The 27,227-nt window shown below is 38.9% G+C and overlaps 3 protein-coding genes across 4 annotated transcripts in view; 1 reads left to right on the forward strand and 2 right to left on the reverse strand.

Annotated features, from left to right (window-relative positions):
• Positions 1-1,333: 1,333 nt before the first annotated feature.
• Positions 1,334-18,573, reverse strand: slc17a9b (solute carrier family 17 member 9b). Of its 2 annotated transcripts, XM_036132789.1 has the most exons (14): positions 18,206-18,573; positions 17,915-18,115; positions 16,733-16,930; positions 14,024-14,163; positions 11,199-11,298; positions 10,830-10,960; positions 10,624-10,720; positions 9,395-9,491; positions 7,109-7,196; positions 6,991-7,025; positions 5,621-5,736; positions 4,701-4,756; positions 4,576-4,605; positions 1,334-3,162 (listed from the first exon to the last, which is right to left on the reverse strand). In XM_036132789.1, exons 2-14 carry the CDS (start codon positions 18,046-18,048, stop codon positions 2,984-2,986), a joined length of 1,401 nt encoding a protein of 466 aa, XP_035988682.1. In that variant the 5' UTR covers positions 18,049-18,115; positions 18,206-18,573; the 3' UTR covers positions 1,334-2,983. The 2 variants fall into 2 exon arrangements, with proteins under 2 accessions (XP_035988682.1, XP_035988681.1); XM_036132788.1 differs by having other exon boundaries at positions 17,915-18,573.
• A 5,094-nt stretch (positions 18,574-23,667) lies between these two features.
• On the reverse strand, positions 23,668-26,459 carry LOC105926134 (glucose-induced degradation protein 8-A homolog). Its single transcript, XM_012862350.3, has 5 exons — positions 26,361-26,459; positions 25,897-26,029; positions 25,594-25,790; positions 25,299-25,496; positions 23,668-24,660 (listed from the first exon to the last, which is right to left on the reverse strand). Exons 2-5 carry the CDS (start codon positions 26,012-26,014, stop codon positions 24,487-24,489), a joined length of 687 nt encoding a protein of 228 aa, XP_012717804.3. The 5' UTR covers positions 26,015-26,029; positions 26,361-26,459; the 3' UTR covers positions 23,668-24,486.
• A 588-nt stretch (positions 26,460-27,047) lies between these two features.
• The window catches only part of dnah12 (dynein, axonemal, heavy chain 12), a 44,155-nt gene continuing 43,975 nt past the window's right edge, over positions 27,048-27,227 (forward strand). The window contains exon 1 of the mRNA XM_021316294.2: positions 27,048-27,156. The gene's annotated coding sequence lies outside the window, so the exon portion shown is untranslated. The remainder of the gene's footprint in view (positions 27,157-27,227) is intronic.

Genomic DNA, 27,227 nt, shown 5'->3' on the forward strand with positions numbered 1-27,227 from the left:
GTGAAACGGCCTTTCATATTGTTCGGTTGCTCTTTTTGTTTGTTTTTAAAGTAGTCTTTCTCTTTCCAGGCCTTCGGATGGTCTTCAGATTTTTACTGTGAACATTTTTCTCCCTCATTCACTCACTCTGGAGCCATCACACCAGAGCAAAGCCCAACTCAGGAGAAACAGCTCGACAGTCTCATCCCCTTTGCGTCAAACCTTACAGGTGGTACAACACAGAGAGGCAATTGCCGTTCTCCTTAACACAACACAACACCAGAGACGTCCAAGGGATTAGTAGTTAGAGGCATAATTGGTCACAGCAGAGAATAACTCTCCAATGCATAGAGTCCAGCGATGGTGGGCTTTGCACTACATCATCTTACACTGAATTGCAATCGACTTCTTGGACATGGAAACCCATTCCATGAAACTCTTTGCCTACTGTTCTTAAAATAATCTGAAGACAGAGTTTGGAGATCTGTAGCTACTGAGTCTGCAAAAAGTTGGTGTACGTCTGCTCACTCCATCCTTCAGCATCCACTTAACCCACTTCATGGCTGAGTTGTTTTTTGTTTCCAGTCACTTCCATTTTGTTATAATATTAAATGAGAAATATTTAGTAGAAAGGAAACTTGAACTCCCTGTGCTCCTTAAGACACAGGGAGTTCAAGTTTCCTTAACGCCTTCTCTTCCAAAAGTTTGTAGAAGCAGCCTGCAATGCCGAGGCGCAGGGTTTTATACACCTGTGGTCATGGGAGTACGGGAGCGCCTGAATTATTTGGATGGGTGAGCAAATGCATATTGGCAATATGTATGTGAATGTATTAAACAGGTTAATTTCTTAATATCAATATTTGATTGCTTGAATGATTCATACACCTATGGGGACAGGAAAAGGAAGTGGGCAGAGGATGGAAAATGTCTGAAAACAAATATATAAATCTTAGATATTTTCCAAATCATGAAGTCACAAATCATGAAGTCAGGAGAAAAACTGCATGTGGCCCAATTTAAACAACGGATCAAACAAATAATTGTCACTTGTCTTGCACAGTTTACGCAGATTATAGCCAATTTGGGTGGGGGGGGGGGGGGGGGACTAAACCACTTCAGTCTCAGGATTTTCCCCTATTGTTTTTTTTTGCCAACAGCCTAAAGTCTAAATTATTAATCCATGCTCCCCACACTGAACTAATCTGACACACAGATAGCACAGTTTTAAACCACAGGTTTAAAACTTTCCCAAACTCATTGTATTATCAGTGACAAGACCAAAGAATTTGATTCTAAACATTTTTTTTTTTGGTAAACATATGTAAAAAAAAATAAAATAAACACTTTCTGCAAATATGTGTAGCGAAGTACCAAAATTTAATGAAATGCAATGCACATTTACAAAGCTCAATCTGTAGAGCAAGATATTTATTCCAAAAGAAAACGTGCCGTTGTCTGCACATAATCCAGGTGACACAAAACAGACAATTCCTACAAATTATTAATATACACTGTGTGGCAAGAACTGCGTTTTGCAATTCATATGTTACTTAAATGAGGCACAAAATAATTAATGCATAGATACATAGCTATAGACACTAAGTAAGCATTTGGATTTAACATGAAAAAAAACTTGCAAATATCAATTAGGAACTGAAACATTGCTCTGAAGGCCACAGTCTCAACAATCAGAATTATTTAGCTGGCATTCAGTTGTCATGTGCTCTGTAGTAACATTGCAATATCTTAAATGTGCAGCTCCAAAAAAAATCCTTAACCCTTTCATCTGCAGTATCATTTATTATGTCAAGGGTAGAAAAGAAAAAAACAGGTCTGAGACAATAAAGAGACAGTCAAGTTCCCCTACCCTCACAGTTATTATACATTCCAAGACCCCAGTAACAAACGTCTGAAGCGGGACAAAGAAAAAGTTGGATATCACTCTAAAATACACGTGCACCTAACGCAGACACATTTCAATTCAGTGGAAGAACAATTCAGGTTTAACTCACACACAGTCATGTCTTTTTTTGGCCTTTCCAGGCCGTATCACAGCCTTTCATTTTTATTTTCCTCTCACACATTTTCTCTCCAAAAGAGAAAAAGATTTTGAAGCCATATAAATATGAAACTCTTCAAAAATAATTTAATGAGGTATTGTAGTAGATGCAACTACATACAAAAAAATAATAATTTACTATTAACCTTTGGTCTTAAAAAAAAATGCATCACTGTATTTAATACAACTACCAGAGGCAAAGCGCTCAGCGGAAACTAAGCCCAGAAAGCTTTCCGTCACCCCTTTGAAAACCGACAGAACCAGTCTCTCACTGCGAACACGGTCCACTGAAGGTAAATTGTACAGAACATTAAGGATGTCTGCCAGAGTCATAAGTGGCCGTGTAATGAGGTGTCACTCGGATATTTATCTCAGTGATGACTGAATGGGGCTTACGAGTGAAATACTTCAGGTAGAAGAGTGTTGACTCTCCTTGGGTCTCACCTACATGGTGAGAAAAAGAGCCCAGCTTCTGTCTGTCACAGCCGTCGGGGAGCGACTCAAACGCCGCCGCGGCTCTCAGAGCTCCCTCGACAACATCCAACACTGAGCAACAGCTTTCCACTTCTCATATGGCCTTTAATTTAAGACAAATGTAAACACCTTTCCTTGCCCCGTGTTTAACCGCCTCACGAGCTTTAACCTGGACGTAGTGTAAGTATGCTCTCCGACATTTTCCTCTGAACTGAAAGAGCCTCCTCCTTCCAGGTTCAAAGGCTGAATCCCATCTAGGGGATTTTCAGTAACATTGTTCTGCTGTGTGCTTTTCAGCAACCTTCATAGCCCTCCCTTAGTAAACACAGCTAAACAGACATTTCTCACATCTTACATGTTCAAGATGCCACTCACCATCTATTGGATTATAATCCAATGTGGATAATCTACCTATAGATTATCCAAAAATCACATTATCATTAGGAATAACACGCTGTACCCATCAACGATTTAGATGTGGATGCTGTTGTGGCGGATCCTGCCGGACTCGATATCGACCCTGCGAGCCTCAGCAAAGGCCAGGAAGGTGAAGAGGCCCATCAGGTTGACCGTGGTGATGAGGGCAAACATCGACCCCCACGAGCCCGTCGCCTCAATGAGATACCCCGAAAAGTACACCATCAGGACTCCTGCACAGAATTGATCACGGTTACCACTTTGTCAGCCAAAAGCAGAACAAAAATGTATCTGAACAGGAGAATCCCTCCATTTGTCCCTCATTTGAATCCAAGGCCTTGTACGGGGATTTTTATTCAACAGAACACAAAGTAATGAATAACTGAAATGTAAGAAAGAGTTTTTTTTTATTATTGTTTTTAGTTTTAATGTCCCATTTATTCCCACAAATAAAATCCAACCACCAATTTATTAAGTTACCACCTAATTAGTGAATATAGTCCCGCTGTAATATAATCCCAGTGTAACTAAACCTGTTCTGCTCACTGAGGTTTTTTAGAGAACATTAGTGAATAAACAGCATTATGAAAACCAACACATGGCACAACTACAACGCTGAGATCCAAGCATTCTGGCACATCTTCACTGACTCCCAATGTGCATGGAGATAATAGGTAACTAATGTTATTAGTAGACCAATGCTGAAATGCAGTGGTGTACTAGTGAAGCTGATTCTTTAGTACCTCCAGTGTTGCATGAGTCTTCAGCTCATGACAACTACAACGCTACCAAGACATGGTGGTCTGCTGCACTTAAATGGACATGACTGGCAAGGAGAGAGGTAATCAGAGAAGCAGCCAAGAGGCCTAAGCAGATCGTCCCAACAGTGAGGCGTATTGGTGGCAGTATCAGGCTGAGGAGAAAGTTTTTTTTCAGTAAGGAAAAGAATGCATGTTAGAGTTGGTGGGAAGATTAAAGGAGCTAAAAACAGGGACAATATAGAAGAAAACCTCCTAAAGGCTGGAACAGAGTATAAACTTGGGTGAGAGCTCACCTCCACACAGAGCAACAACCCTAAACATACAGCCAGAGCTACAATGGAATGGCTATGATCAAAACATTGTCTTGTATTAGGGTGTCCAAGTCAAAGTCCAGATGTAAATACAAGTGAGAATCTGTGGCGATACTTGATTTCATATTTCCATTATTTAAAAAAAAAAAAAAACATTAAAAACGTGCCCCATTTTTCTTCTACTTTACAACTAAGCACTTTCTTTTGTTGGTCTAACGCAGAAAATCTCAACAGAATATGCTGAATACGTGGTTGTAATAGGACAAAACCCGGGAAACTTCAAGGGATAGAAATTATTTTATGAGGCTCTGTAAATAAAGAAAAATGTCACAGGATTCTATTTCCCTTACAGGACCCCTAGCTGTCATCCTCTGTTCACCATTTTAATTCACTCACTTTAATATGCTCCCTTGATGAAATATGCATGGATCACGGGAGCCAGCAAACCTGACAGCCACACATCATCCCAAACTTTGAATTTATTAAAAGGGAAACAGCTCTCCTTTATAGAGTTTCAGCTCCTCCTGCTGAAATATTCATCGCAAAGAGACTCCTAAACTAAAGAGAAACTCACCTGAGAATGCCCCACACGTATTCATGATACCTGTAGAGGTAGACACAACTATTAACATTAAAGCACAACATTAATGTGTTGGGGTTTACAGCACTATCGGTGAGACCTCTTTATATTTTACTCACCAAATAGAGCTCCGGCACAAGAAGGAGCGAGATCCTGAACATTCACAGAAACCCCGCTGTAACAGAAAGGTTGTTTTTTTAACACCGGTGTCAGAAACGTAATTTAAAAAAAAGCTTTGATTTTGCCAACAAGGACATTATCCCATCTTCTAAATACAAAGTCAAAAAGAAGACGCAACAATAAAACATTTCCGTATCATTAAAGTATATTCAGAGAACTAATATGAAATGACAAAAGTCTTCATTTTTAGGTAAACAGCTTTGAAACTTGCCATCATATTTCCTCACTTTGCTTTCAACCAGCAGCAAAATAATATCATCCTATCCAGTTTGCTTTAGGAGTTTTTTTTTTTTTTATTTAAATTTTTTCCCACATAGTCTTTAGAGTTCAACAACATAACCTGCTGCACACACATCATGTTAGAGAACAGCAAACTCCCATTAGTGATTCAGAGTTGCTTTAATCTGCATGTAATAACACCATCAACATGAATTATTCATGTAATTTTGGATATTGTTAAGTAAAACAACAGCTTCAACAATTCAGCCTGATTAGACAAGGTTATAAATGCTCATTATCAGTTTCAGCAAGCAGGTACATTTTGCACTTTTAGTCGTTCAATTACGGGTAAGTAGTTACACATAAAAAAAAAAAATTAGTAACTCATGTGCAAAGGGGGTCAAAATAAGATTTAAAAATGCATGCCAAATAGGAGCGGAGATCTGCCAAATACAGCTTGGCTAAGACCTGCACCAACTACGTCATTCTAATCAAAAAAAAGTTGCCAGGGTAAAATAGATATGAGAAATTAAATCCTTTGCAGTGGTACAAGTGGAAATAAATAGAACATTAATGATGCAAAACACAACGCTGATAAGGCAGCACGACAGGTATAGCAGAATAACGTGTGAGCCAGTACCTGTGACTGAAGGTGGTGAGGCCCATGGTGGCCGACACAAACGCTACAGCCCAGGGGAAGGTGGTGTTGCCACACAGAAGGACTGTGAACACGCTGGACACTCCCATGGAGAAAAACTAAACGAGGTAGAAGAAGAAAAAACACATCAAGCAAAAAGAAAAGAAAAAAAAATACAGAGTTTGCTACATGCAGGAAGGAAATGAATCCTATTTTAAAGGAGGAGTAGGGAAATGATAAATTAGATTCTCACTCAACACTCAGGTGGATCAGGGTTCTGCAAACCTTTTAATCTAGGGAGCCATTGTGCCTCATCTCCCAACCCATTAAAAACATTTTGGTATATTAGAATAACTAAAGGAACTATAACTATAAACTGTTCTAAGAAACATTAAATATTAAATTAGGTCTGTGATGCAGACACCCCGTCTACTTTAAAGACTAAGCTTCAAACTTTCCTTTTTGACAAAGCTTATAGTTAGAGTGGCTCATGTTACCCTGAGCTACCTCTATAGTTATGCTGCTATAGGCTTAGGCTGCTGGAGGACATCAGGATCCATTTATCTCCATTACTCTCTCCAACATAGAAAGGATTCCTGGATCAATGTGTGCTTCTGTGCTTTTTTTGTGTCTTCTCTAACCCCCTGTCTATCGAGGCAGATGGCCGTTCACACTGAGCCTGGTTCTGCTGGACGTTTTTTCTTCCTGTTAAAGGGGAGTTTTCCTCTCCACTGTCGCATCAGCAATTAGGTTTTCAGCAAGAATCAAGATTATTCAGGTGTTTGCAATTAACAAATTACACATGGAGGGTTTAAATTGTTAAATAAAATGGATTATATCAATATTTTGATTCAAATTACAAACTAAATCCCACTTTGCCTCTTTGTTTGCAGAGCAGTTGTTATCTGCTCAGGCAAACCTTATACAACCACCCAAGTGCTTCATTAGTTGCATAAGGCGTGTGCTAGAACGCTAGAAGGTGTGCTAGAACGTCTCGGTTTTCTGGACTGTTGATGGTAACGTTTCATTGCATGTTAGAAATATGGATAAGTCCAAACTGAATTGTCCACACAGTTCAGAGAGGAGATCATGGAAAATGATAAGGATTAAGACCAAAAGTCCCCCCGATGTTTGTAGAGATGCAGTTGAGGTTTGAAAATGTTTAAGTGCAACTCTATTTACTGATAACGTCTAATATTAGTTTCATTCTGTTACAGAAACTCAAGACACATTATGCAGAGAAGAAACCTGCGAGAGCTACACTTGAATGTTGATATCATAAACATAACCCACAGATCCGCAGTAGAAAGGGTGGAGAACCTTGGGCTGCAGGCCCCTTAGGAAAATTAATAAGGCAGTTCCAAATATCATACCTGCATCAACTTCCTTACTGAGGCGGTGTCAAAACCTGAAATGATCAAGAGAGAAATAAGGGCTTGCTTTGTCAAGAACATGCATAGATTTCTGATACGTCTTCCTCTTTTTGCCTACCTTGGCTTATGAGATGATCGGATAAGCAGCCGCTGAACAGAGATGAGGGTATGGCTACCAACCAGGGAATGACGTTGAACACCCAGCCCTGCTGAGACATTACTTATTCAAGCTTGGCATGTATGTGATTCAATCCCACAGATTTTTTTTTTTTTTTTTTTACAAATATGGATATTCAATATATACAATATAGATACAGAAATTTAAACTATTCTATTATATAGAATCACTAAACACAGTGATATATTCCAACAATGTTTCCGGTAATTTTGAGATTTTGATGATTATGGCTCATAGATAATGAAAACAAAAACAAAAAAACTTTGTTAATGAAACTTTTTTTGTGACACCACGAAACTCATGGCGTCAAACCCTAATCAGCTCAAAACACCTGCAAAGGATTCCTGAGTCTTTAAACGGTCTTTTACTTTTGGTCAGCAGGCTACACATTCATCAATACCCTTCACAAGGAGGGTAAGCCACAAAAGGTTATTGCTAAAGGAGCTGGTTGTTCAGAGTTCTGTATTCAAGCATATTAACAGAAAATCTAGTGGAAGGAAGAAGTGTGGCAGGAGCGTCACAAGGAGTGCACTAAAGCTGGAGTCAGTGCTGGAGTCAGTGCGTCAAGCCACACACAGATGAATACTAGAAATTGGCTACAAATGTTGCATTCCTCGTGTCATGCCACTCCTGAACCAACCAGACAACGTCAGAAGCATCTTACTTGGGCTAAGGAGAAAAGGAAATGAACAATTGCTCAATGGTCCAAAGACCTGTTTTTTTAGATTAAAGTAAACTCTGCATTTCATTTGGATATCAAAATCCCAGAGTCTGGAGAGGGACACAATCCAGGTTTGCTTGAAGCCCAGTGTGACGTTTCCACAGTCAGTAATGGATCGGGGTGCCATGTCATCTGCTGGTGTTGGTCCACTATGATTTCTGAAGTCCACAGTCAATGGAGCCGTCTACCGGGAAATTCTAGATCAGTTCATCCTACCCTCTGCTGACAAGCTGTATGGAGGTCCTGGTCTTATTTTCCAGCAGGACTTGGCATCTGCCCAAATTGCCAAAAGGTACTAAAAGCTAGCATGGCCAGCCAGACTGACTTACTCTATGCATATTCAATATACTGAACAGGCTCAGACTCTTCGGTCTAAAACTTACCGGACCAATCACAGCGTGGGAGAGACGGGAATTTATTCATTAGATTAATTTGATAGGGACAAATTGACATAGACAGACTGAAAAACAGCAGTCCCATGCCTGTATCATGGTGCTTATAACATGAGCTACTTTGCAGAACTTGTCCTTAGATGGGCTTTTATAGATAGTCTATCTAAAACTAATAAAAGGTGGAATGTAATAATAACGTAAAACAATAAAAGATAATAAAACCAAATATATAAATAAAATAAAATAAGAATGTCGATAAAAAGGATGAGCTGGATACATCTTTTAAACCTCAACAACTGGCTGCTCTAAGACCTAAAACAGAGCGTGTTGCTTGGAGTTTGCGTCACAGATGTAGTTCTCTGATTGGTTCTACCCTGTTTCCGCTGACCCTGTTAGTCCCGCCTTTGAAATCGGGCCCTACGGGCGGCTTTCCAGACTGATATGTTGTGTTTAGTCGGTCTACCTGGCCAGGCTAAACAAACGCCGGTTCAGTGACCATAGTGTTCATGTTCTTGATCAGCCAGCAAACTCTCCTGACCTGAACCCTTTAGAAAAACTCTGGGCTGCTGTCAAGAGAGAGATGAGAGACACCAGACCCAACAAGGCAGATGACCTGAAGGCAGCTACCAAAGCAACCTGGGCTTCCATTACACCTACGGGCTGATTGCCTCTACGCCACGGCACACTGATACAGTAAGTCATGTAAAAGGAAGCCCGATGACGTATTGAGTGCAAAGAAATTAACATACCTTTTAGAAGTCTGATATTTGTTCTTAAAACATCCTTTTCTGATTTGTCTAATGTGATATTCTAATTTTCTGATACTGAATTGTAATTTTTTCTTTACCTGTAAGCCATAATCATCAGGACTACAAGAAATACAAGTACTAAGAAATACCTTACTGTGTCTAATGAATCTCTACAAAATAACTGTTTAACTTCCTGAAATGACTGGCAAAAAAATATTGCACTTTCGCATAATATTCTTTTTTTTTTTTTAAATGTACCTGTATTTTTATGTAAATAGAAAGCTTAAGATTCAGTATGACTTGATTTTTTAGCTGCTGCATCTGTTTCAGAACTGCAAGCGACATGAGACGGTGATGCCGTTACCTTGGCATCAGGAAAGGTGTCTTTAAAGAACGTCGGCAGCCACGACAGAAGAGTGAAGAAAGTGCTTGCTGTGCAAAGGTGTGTTACTATCACAGCGCTGATCAGGAGGAGAGGAGAGAAACGGTTACACGAAAGGAGCAATTTAGCTCGACCTTATCAAACACTGTTCAGTGATCTTTACAGAGACAATGTTTACCACATTTAAAACAAGGTCTAATTAATTTAACAGAAGCTGGTGCACATGTTTTTATTTTACTCTAGTAATTCCTCACTACACAATGTATCCACATAGAAAAGCAGGTTAAAAATTAACCGACAATAGATCATCATCACATAATCACATGTTCCTCTTTAGATAATGGTTCATATGTATGCAAATAAAAATAAACAAGATCTGTCGGTAAACATGGTTATCAGTTGAAGAAGCAGTGCAACTTTTTGTGCTGTAGAAGCCGACTGGAAGGACATACTGTTCAAGAAGTGAATGCATTAGACCAAGTAGGCAGAGGCTCTACGACTCACTGGGGACCTGATATATTAAAGCCTTAATATCTCAACTTGTTCCGTTGACATAGAACAAATTATATTAATTGTGGGTATATTAACGGATGAAACTCATATTCTGTGCAAACGGCCACGATCCATTAAAAAGGGGATCGTTTTTCTGTTTTTGTTAACACGTCTACATAAAAACGTTTCAATTATGATCTCCGTGCACACGGTAGTAGCAGAAATGTAAAGTGTAATTCCCGAGGCGTGCCACTAGAAGGCGATGTGTTCTTTGAAACTCAAACACTGGCTGCTTAAAAAGGGTTTCCCATCATGCTGTTTTCAGAGAAAAGCACGCTGTTGCGACATACACCAACAGTAGAAATGCAAAAAAAAAACGTTTCAGTTTTCACCCAGAAATGCTGTCATGTGTACAGCGCCCAAGTCAACGTGATCAAAATGTTACACACCTTGGATTTATATCCTTTGCAGTGACGTAAAATAAAAAATTACTATAATAGCAATGATGTTAAAGTTTGTGTAGTTTTGTATTTAAAAAAAAAATACAAGAACACATGTTTGACTTTGTTATTTCTTTCAAGTTTGCTTTATATCAGCTTCATGACTTCTTGAAGCAATCTTTGGAATTACATAACACGCAGCATAAACAAATGCACTTATTGAATGAACAATTAGCTCTTTTGTTCTTTGCAGACATACTGACTTTACTGTTGTCTTACCAGACTGCAGGTTGTTTAAGGAGTCGTGCCCAATGTCTTTTGGTAAGTTTCGACTGGGCCACACCATTGCCCAGGGACTCAAGTGTGATTATAGGGCCTGCAAACACGAGCACACCAAAAAACTCAATCATACATGCCAAGAGGGACAGGATAAAAGCATAAAATAGTAACTGGGATGCTGTTTATGCAGGTAAAGCTTCTCTTGCCTTCTCCTTTAAGTAGATATTTCCACATGCAGTAAGCCCAAAGGACTGAGAGGAGACCGGACACATAGAAAACGCTCTCCCAGCCATACAGGTCCAGCATGAGGGAACCAACTCCTCCAATCACAAGGGTGCTTTAAAAAAAGAAGGGGGGGGGGGCAAACAAGAGGACCCTTGTAACTTGATGTCTAAGCGAGGACATCTGGATGTAAATGGATCAGGTAAGTCCTTCCAAAAACCAACGGCTCTTTAAATATAACTTTAGGGATCTCAACAACCTCCTTAACACTTTTCGAGGAGGCGGTTTTCAAAAAAAGTAAACACTGATGGTTTTCATACCGATTTTCATTCAGTACCAAACATTTGACTTACCCGAGATAGGAGCCACTCCCCACAGTGCTCATGAGGAAGCCTCGCTCGCTCTCCACCACCTTCTGCGAGCACAGGCTTGCCAGGGAAGGGTAATGAACTCCTAAAAAAAATAAAACATCAATACATAGCCAAAAGGAATTGGGAAGAGCATTCACTTTCAAGAGAAAAAATAATAAATCACAAAAAAAACAACATTACTGAAATAAATGATTGAGTTTAAAACTACTCAAGGTGTTTATTGCTATAATTTATTTCTTATTTTTCTCTACAAAGTATAAAGGACAAAGTTTTTATACAAAGTAGCTACCTTTGTTTTATAACAATAGCGTGCTGTCATGCTCTTAAAAGACTTAATTGAATAGAAGAAACACGCTGACACAGTATGCTGAAAACCGGTTTATGATTACTCATTAAACCTCACAGTCACTTCCCTTCCGCTGAAACCAGATATTTGCATGCACTGTATAAACTGACACACATTTTCTTCATCACTGTCTGACATTACATAAGACAAAACTTCTCTGGTTTTAGGTCATTTAGAATGACCAAAATTGCTTCTATTTGCGACTAGGCACAAAGCTACTGAGTTTACATAAACCAATATTATTAGGTTAATTCAGAAACTTATTTAATATTCACGTCAGATGCCATTTTGAAGCCCCTAAAGTCTCTTTTTATGAAAGCATTGAAAGTGTCTGACAAAAAGCCTTTACAGTATCAGTATTGTAACATCGTAAGTAGATATTATGGATTTTGATAGTTGGCAGATTTTTATGGATGATTACCTTATTTTTAAAGTTTTGCCCCTCCCCCTTTAATGTATTTTATGAGCAGGAAAAACAAGTAATACAGTAAACACAAGAGCGTTGACCAGAGGAGACTGTCATGTAGAGCGGCACAGGACTAAATTTGGCCAAATGGTGGCGTCCATCAGAGGCATGCATTCACGTAACACACTGTAAGCTTACATTAAGATCTGTGGCACCTATTCCAGCTTTAAAAAAACTCTTTGACACATTGGCTGAAAACTAACCAGTGGTGCACTCACGTGTAGATTACTTTGTCTACTTGTTAGGGCATCTATCTTTATTGTAATTTCATGTTTTTTGTGTTATATGTTATGCAGGTGATGTTTGTATAATTCTCTGCTCTTAGTTTTGTGGGATGCTTTTTGTTCTTACCTGCCTTAGGACAATGGATGAAAATTAGCTGTTGTGCTTTATTTACTTTGATGCTTACTGCTGACATGTTGATTAATACTCATTGTCCTAATTGAAATAAATAAATAAATTAAACCTTTAATTAATTGGTGTACAGCTATGGATGTATTTTAAGGCAACACCTCACTCTCACTGCTTTCTTCAGTTAGATGCAAGGAAGAGGATTGTGGATGTCAATAACTCAGGGTTATATTTGGGAATGCTGGGTCCTGAAGGTGTCACATTCATCCGTTCAAACATTTACACGCAAGTTTAAATGGCATGGGAATTACCAGCCATCACACCGTTCAGTAAGGATACAGGTTCTGTGTCCCTAAGATGAATCGGTTTTGGCTAAATGTGCAATGGCCACCATCTACGGTGAGGGTACTGTAGCGACATGACCGGAAAGACCACTCAGAGAAGAAGAAGCCATTACTCCTCATAAAAAGCCAGGTTACATTTAGCAAATGCACACGGGGACAGGGACCCTAATCTTGGGAGACATGTCCTGTGGTCTGAAGAAACTAAATTTGAAGTGCTTGGCCACATTGTCCATCAGTACATTTGGAGGAAAGAGGGGGGAAGCTTGCAAGCCTGAGAATACCTTCCCAACTGTGAAGGGTATGGCCGGCGGTGTTATGTTGTGGGGGTGTTCTGCCACAGGAGGGACCGGTGCGCATCATGAGAGAAGAACATCACGCAAAAATAAATATAGCAACATCAGCCAGGAAGTTAAAGCTTGGGCACAAACTGATATTTCAAACGGTAAGTGACCCTAAGCATACCACTAGACTAATTAATAAGGGGATTATAGAAAAACAAAGTCAATATTTTGGGGTAGCCATCGCAAAGTTCTGATCTCAGCCCTACAGAAAATGTGTGCGCAGAGCTAGAATAGTGTGTTTAAGCAAGACATCCAACAAACCAGACTCAATTCCACCATTTGTGTCAGTAGAAATGGGCCAATGTTTATTTTAAACTATTGTCAGAAGCGTAAAGGTAATTCTGCCAAATACTAACTGAACGTATGCATGCCTCTGAATCAAATGTTTTTTTTTGTTTGTTTGTTTGTTTAAATATTCTTTTTCTGTGCACCAGTGGCTTGTTTGTTATAAAGTAGGCTGACAGGAAAAGGGGTTTTGAGAGAGGGAGAGGACATGCGGTAAGAACCTCAAGTCAGAGTCAAACACGGGTCAGCCGTGTCGAGGACTAATGTTGCGTTCAGACAGAACGCGTTCTGAGCATCAAAAGAATCTGGTTTATATGCAAAGTTTTTCTGACATTTAGCAAAAATGGACATACTCTCTGTAAACCTAACTGACCTAACACAGGAAAAGGTTTATCTAATCCATTATCAGATGGTAGGAAAAAAAAGTTTATCTGCCTTTTTTAATACAGCAATACAATAATAATTGCACATTAACCTCAACAAAGCAGTAGGATGTTGATTAAAAACACATCTCACAAAGATCTGGAGTGCGGCCGGGTTTCAAACTCATCAAGTCACTTCTAGCTCCTTCTGTGCTTTCGTTATGAAAGAGATTGGTCCTCCCATGACCTGGATATTTCATCATACTGACTAATTCTGGAGCGATGAGTCATCTTGTGCTCCTTCAGTCTCACCTTGTAACAGGCCCATGAGGAAGCGGGCCAGCGTCATGGAGAAGATTGGCTGGGAGCAGAGGTGGGCAAGGATCGGAGTGAAAGCTGTCATGGAGCCCCAGGCTGCTGCAGAGAGCAGGAGGACCTTCTCACCTCCCACACTGCACAGACACAGAGAGAGGGAGAGATAAAGACATACATGTAGAGACACTGGTATTATGTACGACTTCAAAACATAACTTGTAACCTGGATAACTTGTAACACAGCATTTTTCATCAATGAATGTCCCTGAGAAGGTATGTGGCAGTTTTGCCTGTTAGCGTCCAGTCTTTTAAAATACATGTGATCGACATGGAATTGTATTTTTAGCCAGACCTGGTCTCTCTTGTTATACGGGTGTTTTGTTTCAACAGAGCACCACAACAAAAATGAAAAAAAAAAAAATCATATAAAGAAATATCATATTACTGACTTCTTGATACATTTTGGTAACAAATAAACAGGACGTCAGTTTTTTTAAGGTTCAGTAGTAGTAGGCAAAGTTTCTCCATCATTTTGATTCACATTGTAAAGCTAGACTTTAACATTTTAAAGTGTGTTAATTCAATTTAAATCAACTGATATTGAAAAGACATATCCGACTGACTTTCAGGTTTTCTGGGGACCTTTTAAAATCGTTTTAAGCCCAGTGCGGTGGCCATTAAATAATTGTATCTTTTTTATAGGGCCGGCGGATAATTCAATAACAATATATAGTATAGGCGAAAAAAAGTCAAAATAGGTTCAAAAGAAGAGCAGTTTTTCTTCCTTTTGTATTCTAGCCTATCACTGAGTGAATACTACAGTCATCACATCCTCCCAACCAATCACAAATGCAGACCCAGGATGTCGTTGCCAAGCTCCGTCCCCTTCAAAGAGTTTAGAGAGCTTTTGGTAGAAAGTTGGTTGAATAAAGGGTTGAGTTTGAATTTAGTGTCTGTGTTCTTTATCTAAAAATAGGTCATTAAGCAACAGCATAAAATGGCCAGGGCTACACTTAAAATATATGTTTTGCATTGTTTGACAATTATCAATATTGATCAATACAATTTCTATTTTATCAATATGCTTTTTTATCCTATATCGTCCAGCCCTAACGGTGAATAAATGTACCACCTAGTCACACTGGCAACCCTCCTCAGTGTGGATGCTGTTTACTGAGTGAAGAAAAAAAATCAAAGTTAGCTACTATTTTGGAAGTGTAAAACATTGAACTCAGAGAAAGCACAGCGATACAATGAGCCATTTAGCAGATAAATGTGTTTTCTACATCTTACAACATGTCTTGTGTGTCCTTCAGGCTGTGACAGAGTGATAGAGAGATATTTAAAGCACGTAAGAGGAAGGCTGATCAGAGTGCAGTAGAATTATTTTGTCCTTCTGTGCTTTTAAACTGTTTGTCAGGGAACATGCTTGAATAAGGTACGTGTACATTTTCTAGAAAAGGACCAGCCAAAAATTCAAAGAGAAAAAAATATTCAAAGAACTTTACTAGCATTAAAGAACAAAGATAACAAAAAAAAAGCAAAATATCAAGAAATTACAAATTACCGGTACGCAAAACTTTTGCACAGTGCTCTAGTCAATAGTGGACCAATCATTTAAAAATAGACTATAATCTTTGGGTTCTTACACTGAATAAGAAGTGTCCCTGGGAGCTTTTATCTTGTAATAATACTGTGTGCAGTCCCTTAAGCTGATAATGTAGACAAGGCATCCAACTAATTCACTGCATTATCTCCCCAGACTAAGCAAACACTGCTGTGCCGTGTCGTGTCACTGCCACAGAGTGGCTTGACCACAGCCTGTAATGTTTCACAATACACCGAAGACCAGCAGGAAGCTGAAAAAGACTCAAGGGAACAATTTTTACCTCTGTAGAAATCTATGTATAACTCTATTATTTAATCATTTGAGGTTTTTTTTTTATTAAGGTTTGATTAGATTGTCTTGTTTATACTGAGCCCTATTTCTGCTGCAACAGGGTTGGGCTGCCGGAGGACATAACTGACCACTTTTCCTCACTAAGCTGTTTTCTCCAGTTAAACCTCTGAGTTTGCCATTTTCCAAGCACTCTTGGCATGAACGTTGTGTTCTTTCCACAGAGAGTACACCTGGTTCAACGCTAATTTGTTTGGTTGCGAATCCTACCCAGACAGAGCCATTGCAGACAATGCTAGTTTACTCTTCGTCCTTCTTTCCAAAGAGAAAGCGATTCAGGTGCTTCGTTTAGCGGTGTGTCTTTCCACAACAGATGATGTTAACTATCTCACTTTTCTCTAGGAAAACAGTCCTTGCTCCGTGCCGATGTGTTTTATTTTTGTTCCTTTCCTGCACTCTCAACTTGTAGCAATAGAAGAAGACAGAAGCTCGTACTAGGTCTGCAGAAGGGTTCTTCCTGTTAAAAAGGAAGTGGTTTCTCTCCACTGTTGCCACACGCTTGGTCAACTTTTCAACAACTGTCTTCAAATTATAAACTGAATTTACCTGCGTTGTATTAAAAGTTGATGTTATAGTTAGATTATGATTAGTATATATTAGAACAGATAAGACATATTTAAACTGAATTTAGACCAGAATGTGATGCGACATAATTGTATTGGAATTTTGTATTTTAAAATCCCTTGCGACTTCATTTGTTTCGAATGCGTGCTAAATAAAATGAATTGAACTGAAGGCCATGTACTTACCGGTCGCTGACGTAACCTCCGAACACTTGGGTGAAGCAGTATCCCCAGAAGAAGCTGCCCAGCACCATGCCGGACTCTCTCTTGGTCCAGTTGAACTTCTCCGCCATGCTGACGGCACAGATGGGCATCGCCACACGGGCGCAGTAAAGGAGGCATGTTCCCAACAGCAGCACCACCGTCCATACCCTCGCCACTGGCCTGTTCAAAATACAGAAAGCAGGGTGAGTTGAGTCAGTTACCAAGACCAGCAGATGAAATGGTCCCCCAAATCATAAGCGACTCTAAAACTTCACACCCAACCTCGAAACAACTTTGAGAGAGAGAGAGCGAGAGAGAGAAGCAAACACTTCTTTTTCCTTCCTACCCAAGGGAAGATGCTTCTGACGTCATCTCTGGTCCAGAAGTGGCTTGACGCAGGAATCAAACAACTTTTGACCATGTCCTGAACAAGTCTGTGTGTGATGCCGCTTGAAGTACCAATTTGAGCTTCATAAATCGTCCCAAAAACTATTACGTTTTTTGGAGCGATTTATCAATCCTCTCATCACTGTTGTTCTGCACGTTTTTCTAACATGCTTTTTCCCTTCCACTCAACTTTCCATGAATACGCCTCGATACAGCGCTCTGTGAACAGCCAGCTTCTACCCTTGTTGTGAAAGGCTGCCTGAGAGACAGCCTGCTTGATCACTGTTGTCAGAAATCTTCCCCATTGTTGGGGCAGGCCACAATATCGTCTCTTCATTAAAAAAAATATTTGTATTGTTCCTATTTAATATTAAAATTGTCACGAGAAACTGAATATTAGGTTTTTATTAGCTGTATATCCCATAATCATTACATTTAAGAGAAATAAACACTTCAAATGTATTACTCTGTCTTATTAGTTGTTATAACTTATGTTCACTCATATAGCTGGGGAAAAAAAGGAGAAACCTTTTGATGGTATTTTCATTTATAGGTCAACATGAAAATACAGATTACAGAGACACACAAAGACGAATAAGCGAACTATGTTGGACGTCGTCTTTAAAGTACCAGTAAATGTTGACTGTGATCAGAAGTGACCGCTACCCTTGAGAACCCAGCTGGGAACTCCGACAGCCTGCCGAGTTGCTATACGCGGTGACGTCAGACCCTCATCACAGTTGAAGAAATTGTCTCTGCGAGTGTTTCAAATGTTACCTCGACCAGTGTGAGTGCGCTTCGGGCCACTTCTTCTGGCATCCGTGGGCTCCGACCTTGTCAGGCGGGAGGCTCTCCTTGTGAAAGACCAAATCTGGACCAGAGCTCTTGCCATGTTTTTGAATAACTGCCATTCAACGCGAGGCGACGGCAGACCCTTGACGACGGCTCGTGCACCTCACTTGCACCCTATTTCCGGATCTGTCAGCGAGAAAGACAGAAAACAGCGGGCAGAGGAGGAGGCAGTGACACGGACACGTTCCCCGGGGTTTCGGCGTTCTAGTCCATTACCAAGTCGCGGCACTAAGCTGGAGGAGGAGTGTTGGTCTTGATGCCCTGGGAGGAATGATCCACGTGTCACTTTTTCTCTTCAGCCTCCTCCTCCTCCTCCTCCTCCTCCTGCCTCCTGCCTGAGAGGCTCGCAGTTCGCCGTTCGCTCGACAGGGTTAATCAGGAAGTGATTCAGATGTCAGGCTATGGCTCCAGCCGCACAGCCAGTCTTTTCTCATTCCGCTACAGTTTCATTCGAAACGGTAAATGGGCGTTTCGGTCCTCTGTGGCTTTAGTGAGCGTGACGTTGCAGTAAAACGTAAACACTCCCTTCCCTGCACGGCACGGCACGCGCCGTCCCCGTCCACAGCCCAGCAGCGCAGCTGATGAGGCGTTTTGGGGCCGTGGGGCACAAAGCAGTGGCGCCTCCACAAATGTTTCTCAGGGGTGGCCAGATGGGGCCACTTAAACTCTTAGGGTGGCACACTGAAACTAAAAGCCATCATTTTAGGATTTTATTCTACTGTTGTAGTAAAGCTGCCTGTAGAAAACTATCTTAAAGAATTAAGTAAACACCCACTAATATATTTTGGTTTATTGTTTGATTTTTAATGTTACTAGTGATCTAATGTGCATAGACCAATAGCAGTACAGTTAACATTTTGAGTTGAACAATTCATTTTTATTATGTAATTATATTAGGAATAAGGTGCACATTTATTCATTTATTGAAAAACAAAACAATTACTAGGGGAAAGTAGATACTGGCAGATACAAATAAAAGCGTGTTAGAAGGTTAAGAAGAGTGGCTGTCTTGCTGGCTGTGCATGATGGGATGAAATGCTAAACACTGCAATTTAATAATTTAGGTCATGTGTTATGAGTTAGTAAATTACAGACCTATATCTAATCTTCTTTTCTTATCTAAAATTCTTGAGAAAGTAGTTGCTAATCAACTTTGTGAACATTTACAAAGTAATGACCTACTTGAGGAGTTTCAGTCAGGCTTCAGAGCTCATCATAGCACTGAAACAGCTCTGGTGAAGGTCACTAATGATATTCTCATGGCCTCAGATAATGGACTTGTGTCTATACTTGTCCTGTTAGATCTCAGTGCTGCGTTTGATACAGTTGATCACAATATTCTCCTACAAAGACTTGAACATACTGTAGGGATTAAGGGGAAAGCATTAGGCTGGTTTAAATCTTATCTGTCAGACAGATTCCAATTTGTTCATGTTAATAATAAATCTTCCTCAAACTCTAGGGTCACCTGTGGAGTACCACAGGGTTCAGTCCTTGGACCAATTCTCTTTACTATATATATGCTTCCGATAGGCAAAATTATCAGACAGCATGGGATTAATTTCCACTGTTATGCTGATGATACTCAGCTATATTTATCTATAAATCCTGATGAATCCAATCAATTACTTCGACTGCAGTCATGTCTTGATGACATCAAAAGCTGGATGACTTTAAATTTCCTGCATCTAAATTCTGACAAGACCGAAGTTTTAATCTTTGGGCCAGAGTCCTCAAAAAATAAACTTCTTAACCAATCACTTAATCTGGGTGGCATTAACCTGGCCTCTGGTAATAAAGTAAAAAATCTTGGTGTTATTTTTGACCAAGACATGTCATTTAAATCACATATTAAACAGGTTTCCAGAGTTTCCTTTTTTCACCTCCGGAATATCGCCAAAATTAGAAACATTCTGTCCAGGAGTGATGCTGAAAAACTGGTCCATGCATTTGTTACTTCAAGGCTGGACTATTGTAATTCTTTACTATCAGGAAGTCCACAAAATGCAGTTCAAAGCCTTCAGCTGATCCAAAATGCTGCAGCAAGAGTTCTGATGAAAATCAACAAGAGGGATCATATTTCTCCAATTTTAGCTTCCCTTCATTGGCTTCCTGTTAAATCAAGAATAGAATTTAAAATTCTTCTTCTAACGTATAAAGCCCTTAATAATCAAGCTCCATCATATATCAGAGCTCTGATTACCCCGTATGTTCCTAACAGAGCACTTCGCTCTCAGACTGCAGGTCTGCTGGTGGTTCCTAGAGTCTCTAAAAGTAGAATGGGAGGCAGATCCTTTAGCTATCAGGCTCCTCTCCTGTGGAACCAACTCCCAGTTTTGGTCCGTGAGGCAGACACCCTGTCTACTTTTAAGACTAGGCTTAAAACTTTTCTTTTTGACAAAAATTATAACTAGTGACTCATGTTACTCTCAGCTACCTTTATAGTTTTACTGCTATAGGCTTAGGTTACTGGAGTATATCAGGATCTAATTTTCTCACTATATTGAGTTCTACTGTTCTTCAATTATGCATTATGTGTTGTCATTTCTGCTTTAACTTTCTGTTCTCTCTCTTTTCTCTTCATAGTAGGTACACCTGGTCTGGCGTTCTGTTAACTGTGACATCATCCAGAGAAGACGGCTCACCTGCTACTACCATCTAATGTAGAACAGATTACTAGATCAATGTGTGCTTCTGTGCTTTTTTGTTTCTCTTGTTGTGTCTCTGTTCTGTCTTCTGTAACCCCAGTCGGTCGAGGCAGATGACCGTTCATACTGAGCCCGGTTCTGCCGGAGGTTTTTTTTCCCGTTAATGGGTGGTTTTTCTTCCCACTGTCGCTTCATGCTTGCTCAGTATGAGGGATTGCAGCAAAGCCATGTACAATGCAGACGACTCTCCCTGTGGCTCTACGCTTCCCCAGGAGTGAATGCTGCTTGTCGGGACTTTGATGCAATCAACTGGTTTCCTTATATAGGAAATTTTTGACCAATCTGTATAATCTGACCCAATCTGTATAATATGATTGAACTTGACTTTGTAAAGTGCCTTGAGATGACATGTTTCATGATTTGGCGCTATATAAATAAAATTGAATTGAATTGAATTGAATTAAACTGATGCTACTATAATTTACACTGGCGAGTGGGGTGGCCATGGCTACCCCTGGCCTGGTGGCGCCATTGGCACAAAGATGTGCAGCAATCCCCCTACTCCTGGCTGGTTGAACTTAGAGGTTGTTTAGGGGTAGCTATTAATTTTGGGGGAGTTAAAACTAAAATGATAACGTAGTCCCAGAATGAGTACATAAATAGTTTGATTGCACGATTAGTGGCATACAGTGAATTCACAGTGTGCCATGTTTCAATGCAAATTCAAGTTCTGTAAACGTCCAAAAACTTTGGAATGCTTACTTTCTTCTAATAACACAAACTAAAAATCAAGCTTTCAGAAGCTACCTAATTTGTAAATGGGATAAATAAAGACGGACAAGAGGCGGAGCACAGAGAGCTGGAGATAGTGAAGCTGTATGCAAGAAGGGACAGAGCAGACTGTACTGTTTGAGGAAGCCTCGGTCTTTCAGTGTTTATAGCAAGATGCCGCAGATCTACTAGCTGACCTATATCATAAGTCTGTGCAGATTGTGTTCTGTTCTGCCATTATCTATTGGGTATAGCATCAGTCAGTGACTTTAAAAAGGCCCGCAAACTGATAACGAAAGCTGGTTCTGTTCTGGGGACTGCCCTGGAACTTCTGAAGATGGTTGCACAAAGAAGGGTGTTTCATGAAATCAAGATAATGGACACCCCTGAGCATTCTCTTCACAAGACAAGAATATAACAACAACGTCTTCAGTGAGAGGCTTCATCAGATTCATTGTAATACAACCAATTGCAGGGAATCCTTCCTGCCCAAAGCCATGACCGTCTACAATGATTCTTTGAAGAAACTTAGTTTGAGTAAGTACGACAATTGATTTTTGAATGAATAAAATAGTTTTGAAGTGAGCTGAAACAGGGTCCTGTTGTATGTAATTTCATTTCAGTATAGCTGCTCTGTGGCAGTTAGTGAATAAAAGGCATAACGGAGACCAAAGATTACACTAAACAGGTCTGGGGTAGATGTGGAACAAAAATAGGATTAGGTTGTTGAACATGCCACAACATTTATTTCATTTAATTGAGCACTTCTCAATCCACCATACACAAGTTGAAGGACTATGGTACAGCAAACCTGCTAAGACTTAGACATCCTCATAAACTCAGTGGCTGGTCAAGGAGAGCAATGGACAGGAAGCAGTCAAGAGGCCCATGGCGACTCTGGAGGAGCTGCAGAGATCCGCAGCTCAGATGAAAGAATCTGTTTAGGACTCTAAGTACTTCAGAAATCTGGTATTTATGGGGTATTGCTATAAATACAGCTATTTGTAAAATAAATCCCCAAGAAATACTATGTGTAATTTCACACAAGCCAAAGAGAAGAATCAGCAAATTTAGAGGGTTCTTTTACTGGATGGGACAAAAATCTGTTATGTTTGGGAAAAAACTCATACTGTACATCATTATGAACTCAACATCACCACGGTGAAACATGGTGGGTGCAGCAATACATTATGCTTTGGTAAAGGTATTTTTTAGTAAAACTATGAAAACTATTCAGAACAGATGAAATCACATCAAAATGGAGCAGAAAAAGCAGGACAGTTCTGAAGAATATACTTGCTAGAGGCAGTCAAAGACTCAAGTCAAGTGCTAGGGTTCCCCTTCTTGTAGAACACCAAACTTAAGGCGCCAGAGCTACAGTGGAAGGGTTTAAATCAAAGCATATTCATGTGTTAGAATGGCCTAGTCAAAGTCCACATTTAAATTCAGTTGAGAATCTGTTGTATAACTTGAAAATAAAGTTGCACAGATACTCTTCAGCTGACAAATGTACAAGATTTTCTGTCGCTAGATGTGCAAAGCTGGTAGACACACATACTCCAAAAGACCTTTACAGCAAAAAGCAGTGGTTCTAGAAAGTACTGACTCAGTGGAGCTGAACTCAAATGTCTAGCACACGTCTTTGATTTTTAAACCATCCATCATTGTTATTGCACTTTCTGACATAATTAATTTAGGGTTGTAGAGGAAACTTTGGAAAATGTGAACATCTTTTCAGGATTGTCCATACAGTTGCAAGTCACTGATTTAACCCATTAAAGGGACACTAAAAGTTTACTTGCTGTCAAGCATTCATACATAACTAAACCTTTGGCATGTAGTAAGTGAAGACAAGCCAATTGTTGGCAAAGTTAATTTTAATGTTGAGGGATAATTATGAAGATGAAGAGTAGATGCCAACTTCTACTGCCTTTAAACATAGCCTGAACAGACTTTTACAGCTCAGTTTGTCTCATTTATGGAATCCTGTCTTGTTCAGGAGCCTATCAACAAATGACATCTGGTGAGGGCAGTTCTTGCTCTAATAATGACCAGCAATTGAAAGAGTTTTTTTTATATATATACATTAACAAAATATTAACATACAGTATGTACATCTGGCTGTGATATGAATCTGATTCACCAAATTAAGATTAGGTTCAGTTTTTTGTCGGAAACCCCTTTTTTTCTAAAGTGATTCATGAAAAACTACCTGTAAAATTTTCATGGAGAGAAAAACAAGTTCAGTGACTATTTAAGTTCAAAAAATTTACTTTTATTGCAAAGTAATATACCAGGGGGGAAAAAGCACATCAAATTTTAGCCAAGTCTCTACAACTGTAAATCACTCATACATAATAGTGTCTATGTTTGCAAGCGTATCTACCCATTCATGTCTTTTAACATCATGTTCCTCAAACTTACATAGTCACAGTACGCTGTGAAAATGTTTAATACTCCAGTAATATTATCAATTTACTACCATAACATAAAGCTTGAGGGTTTCTATTCATGTTTGTGTATCTTTACCACCATCTTTAGTGTCTCAAGAATACATTATGATTCCTAAATTAAATTTAACTTTCAGAGTTGCAGTAGCCTTTATCACATGGAAGTACCAGATGAAATCCCACTGGTAGAAATGTAAAAAAAAGAAAAAAAAAATGTCTATTTTAAGCATTGCACATTGAGCCAGCAGTTTTTTTCCTGATGAAACCCTGCATCCTTAAAATGGGCACACATATACACACCATCAGCCTAATTTAGGCTTTATTTACAACCTCCACTGCCAACATTCCCTGCCAACAGACAGAAAAACCAGAGTAAATAAAACATTTTGGCTTTACATAGACAAATATGTAAATTATAATTCCAAATAAAATAACGGGTTTGGTTGTTATTGTTGAGTAAGAAGTAACCTTAAACTGTATTCCGTCCAGTTGGGAATTAGTAAAGTATCAAAAGGCAACCCTTACAAAAAAAGAAAAGGTTGTACTCTATCTGGTTCAGCATCCTGTGTTATAAATAGATAAAGAACTGTGTCCATTTTGTAACAATGTGTTATTTATTCAATCTTCTTTATTTGGGGTCTTCAATCGTTCCCTTGCTGAGGTCAGTCATTTTGGGATACTTGACTTTCTTTTGGTCGAGTTCATTCTGAGCCCACAGCAGTAGTTTCAGTAGCTTGGCCAGCTTCGGAGTAGATTCTCTGTTTTCGTAGTCTAGTACACACTGATTAACCTCACTCCAGACCTGGAAGAGAAACACACATCTTAATGCTTTTATACAACCTTAAACTGGCCAAGGCTTCTCTTAAAATAAAACCTTTAGATATAAAATAAATGAACAGTGATTTATTTTCTTATATAAAAGGAAAACACGAGAACAATTTAAATTACAATATTAAAGATGTTAAAAGATGATGTAAAAGTTTTGATTGTAATTTTTTCTAATAACTGGACAGTGCAAATTTCTTTAGGCTCTTTGTAGTTTTTAATGGTTATACTTTAAATTATCTTTTACATTTTGTAATGCTTATTCTTTTTACATTCATTTTGATTTTTTTTGTTTTGAACAGCTATAATCTTAGCCTTATTATTATAGGATAATAAAAATAATGATTAATACGCAAGAATGAAACTGATCTTTAGGTGTTTTTTGATTTATTATTTTCATGACATTTTATCATAACTTCTATGTATTTAGTTGTAAGGAACTTTTTTTTTTGTTGTTGCAATAAAGGAACAGATTTAGTTAAGAAAATTACAGGGGAGATAAGACCAAAACCAAAGTGTGAACCGACTCACTGGACTAAAACGCTGATTTAACCATAGAATAAAAACTGTGATGTAAGACATGTCTGATGATTCCTAACGTGTATCGACTCTTACCTTTTGTCTCTGCATTATGTTGAGCAGATCTCCAAAGGGTGAATCTTCTGGGTTGTCAAACGCCAGTAGAGCCAGCGTCCTCTCCATCTCAGTCAGACATTCTCGACTCTCCTCTCCCTGCTCTGCTAACTGAGACTGGGCAAATTCAAGGGCAGCCTCTGTCTCCCTCAGACGAATCAGCTCAATAAGATGCTGCTGCTGCATATCACAAAAGGACAGGTGCAAAAATATTGAATACAAATAACAGAAGAAGCCATGTAGTTAGAATAGCAGACCACTCTGTGTTTTGCAGTACCTGCAAGTGAAAATAAAGGTAACGGTTCGTATCCAGCAGTTCTGGGTGCAGACTATTGATAAGGGCAATGGCATCCTGGATCTGTCCTTTTAATATCAACTCCCTGATCTTAATCCGTTCATCTAAGGAGTCCAGGTCCACACTGGGCTCTATTCCGGACTCCATCCTGAACTTTTCTGCTGCCTCTTTGAATCCTTCTGTAAAACATAGAATGGGGCAATTTTATTCTCAGACCTTATTAAACAAACAATATTTGTAAAACAACTGTTTACATGCATCTGATAATAAAAACCGGTACCTCACCTGTAACCAGATAGTTCATTATCAGCCTATTCATATCAGTTCTCTGAATGTGGACATTGTTGAGTTTATCCATCCACTCTTCCTTTGTTATGTCCTCCGGCTTCTCTGCATAACTCATTATGATGATACGATGCTAGGAGAGGGCAGGGACGCCGTGTTAACAAATGGCAAGATTATTTCAGACTCAGTCAAAAAAAAAAACACTTCGGTTAACTAACAGCTAGCTGCTTGATCCAAAAGAACCGGAAATTCATAATAACAACAGTTTAGGCCTTCGGTCAAAAACACAACACTGAAGCCTGGCTTTTATCAACACGAACCAAAACACAGAACATTTCGGTCTTAGGATGCGCATTTTTTTCAGTTCGCAAATCTTAGACAAGTCCTAACCTGCTTAATCTTGCTTATGCTAATCATTTTAGGAAATACTTCAAACAAAATTGACATATTATTCTTCACAATACCTGAAATATTGTTGCTACTTCCCAATAGTAGCAAGCTTAGCTAACGGACAGCGAGCCTCTTCTTCTTCCCTCTTGCTTAAAAGGCACTGAATAAACTGCTGCCCCCTGCAGTAAACCCAGAACCATTGCATCACTGACATTTCAAATAAATGTCCGTGTCCACCTGTACACTGTTGTCCTGCATTAAAAACTCTAAAATAGCATATATATATATATATATATATATATATATATATATATATATATATATATATATATATATATATATATATATATATATATATATATATATTTATTTATGTGAAGTACATAAAATAAACATTTTGTTAAACATTATTATTATTATTATTATTATTATTATTATTATTATTATTATTATTATTATTATTATTATTATTATTATTATTATTATTATTATTATTATTATCGTTGTTGTTGTAACTCAATATTTATTTTATTTTTTTAAACTGTTGACATATGCAACAACTATGACAGTTTTTGGATTATGACACAGTGGAAGTAGTTATCAGTTTCTTTATTTAATTCGGTTTTAAAACGTGTTTGGTTGTATTGCAATTTCAGTATGGGATGATTGCGCTTTTCATTATTTATTATTATGAGCTTTCCAGTGTAGTTTTAGAGTGAAGGCCCGCCTTTATCCGTTTACTGTTGCCGTGGTAACGACTCAACCAACTTTAAGTTTCAGACGTACGTTGAGAAGCTACATGTAAAGACGGTGTTATCAGACAACAAAGCACTTCCTAAAGCGTGGAAATATTAAATAATACGTCAAAAGGTAAACTTATCTAGAGGGTTTTGCAATTCTATGCATATATATTTTTTTTATTAATATTATTCCGATGATGT

This window comes from Fundulus heteroclitus, unplaced genomic scaffold (genome assembly GCF_011125445.2).
Source record: "Fundulus heteroclitus isolate FHET01 unplaced genomic scaffold, MU-UCD_Fhet_4.1 scaffold_54, whole genome shotgun sequence".
Classification (NCBI taxonomy): domain Eukaryota; kingdom Metazoa; phylum Chordata; class Actinopteri; order Cyprinodontiformes; family Fundulidae; genus Fundulus; species Fundulus heteroclitus.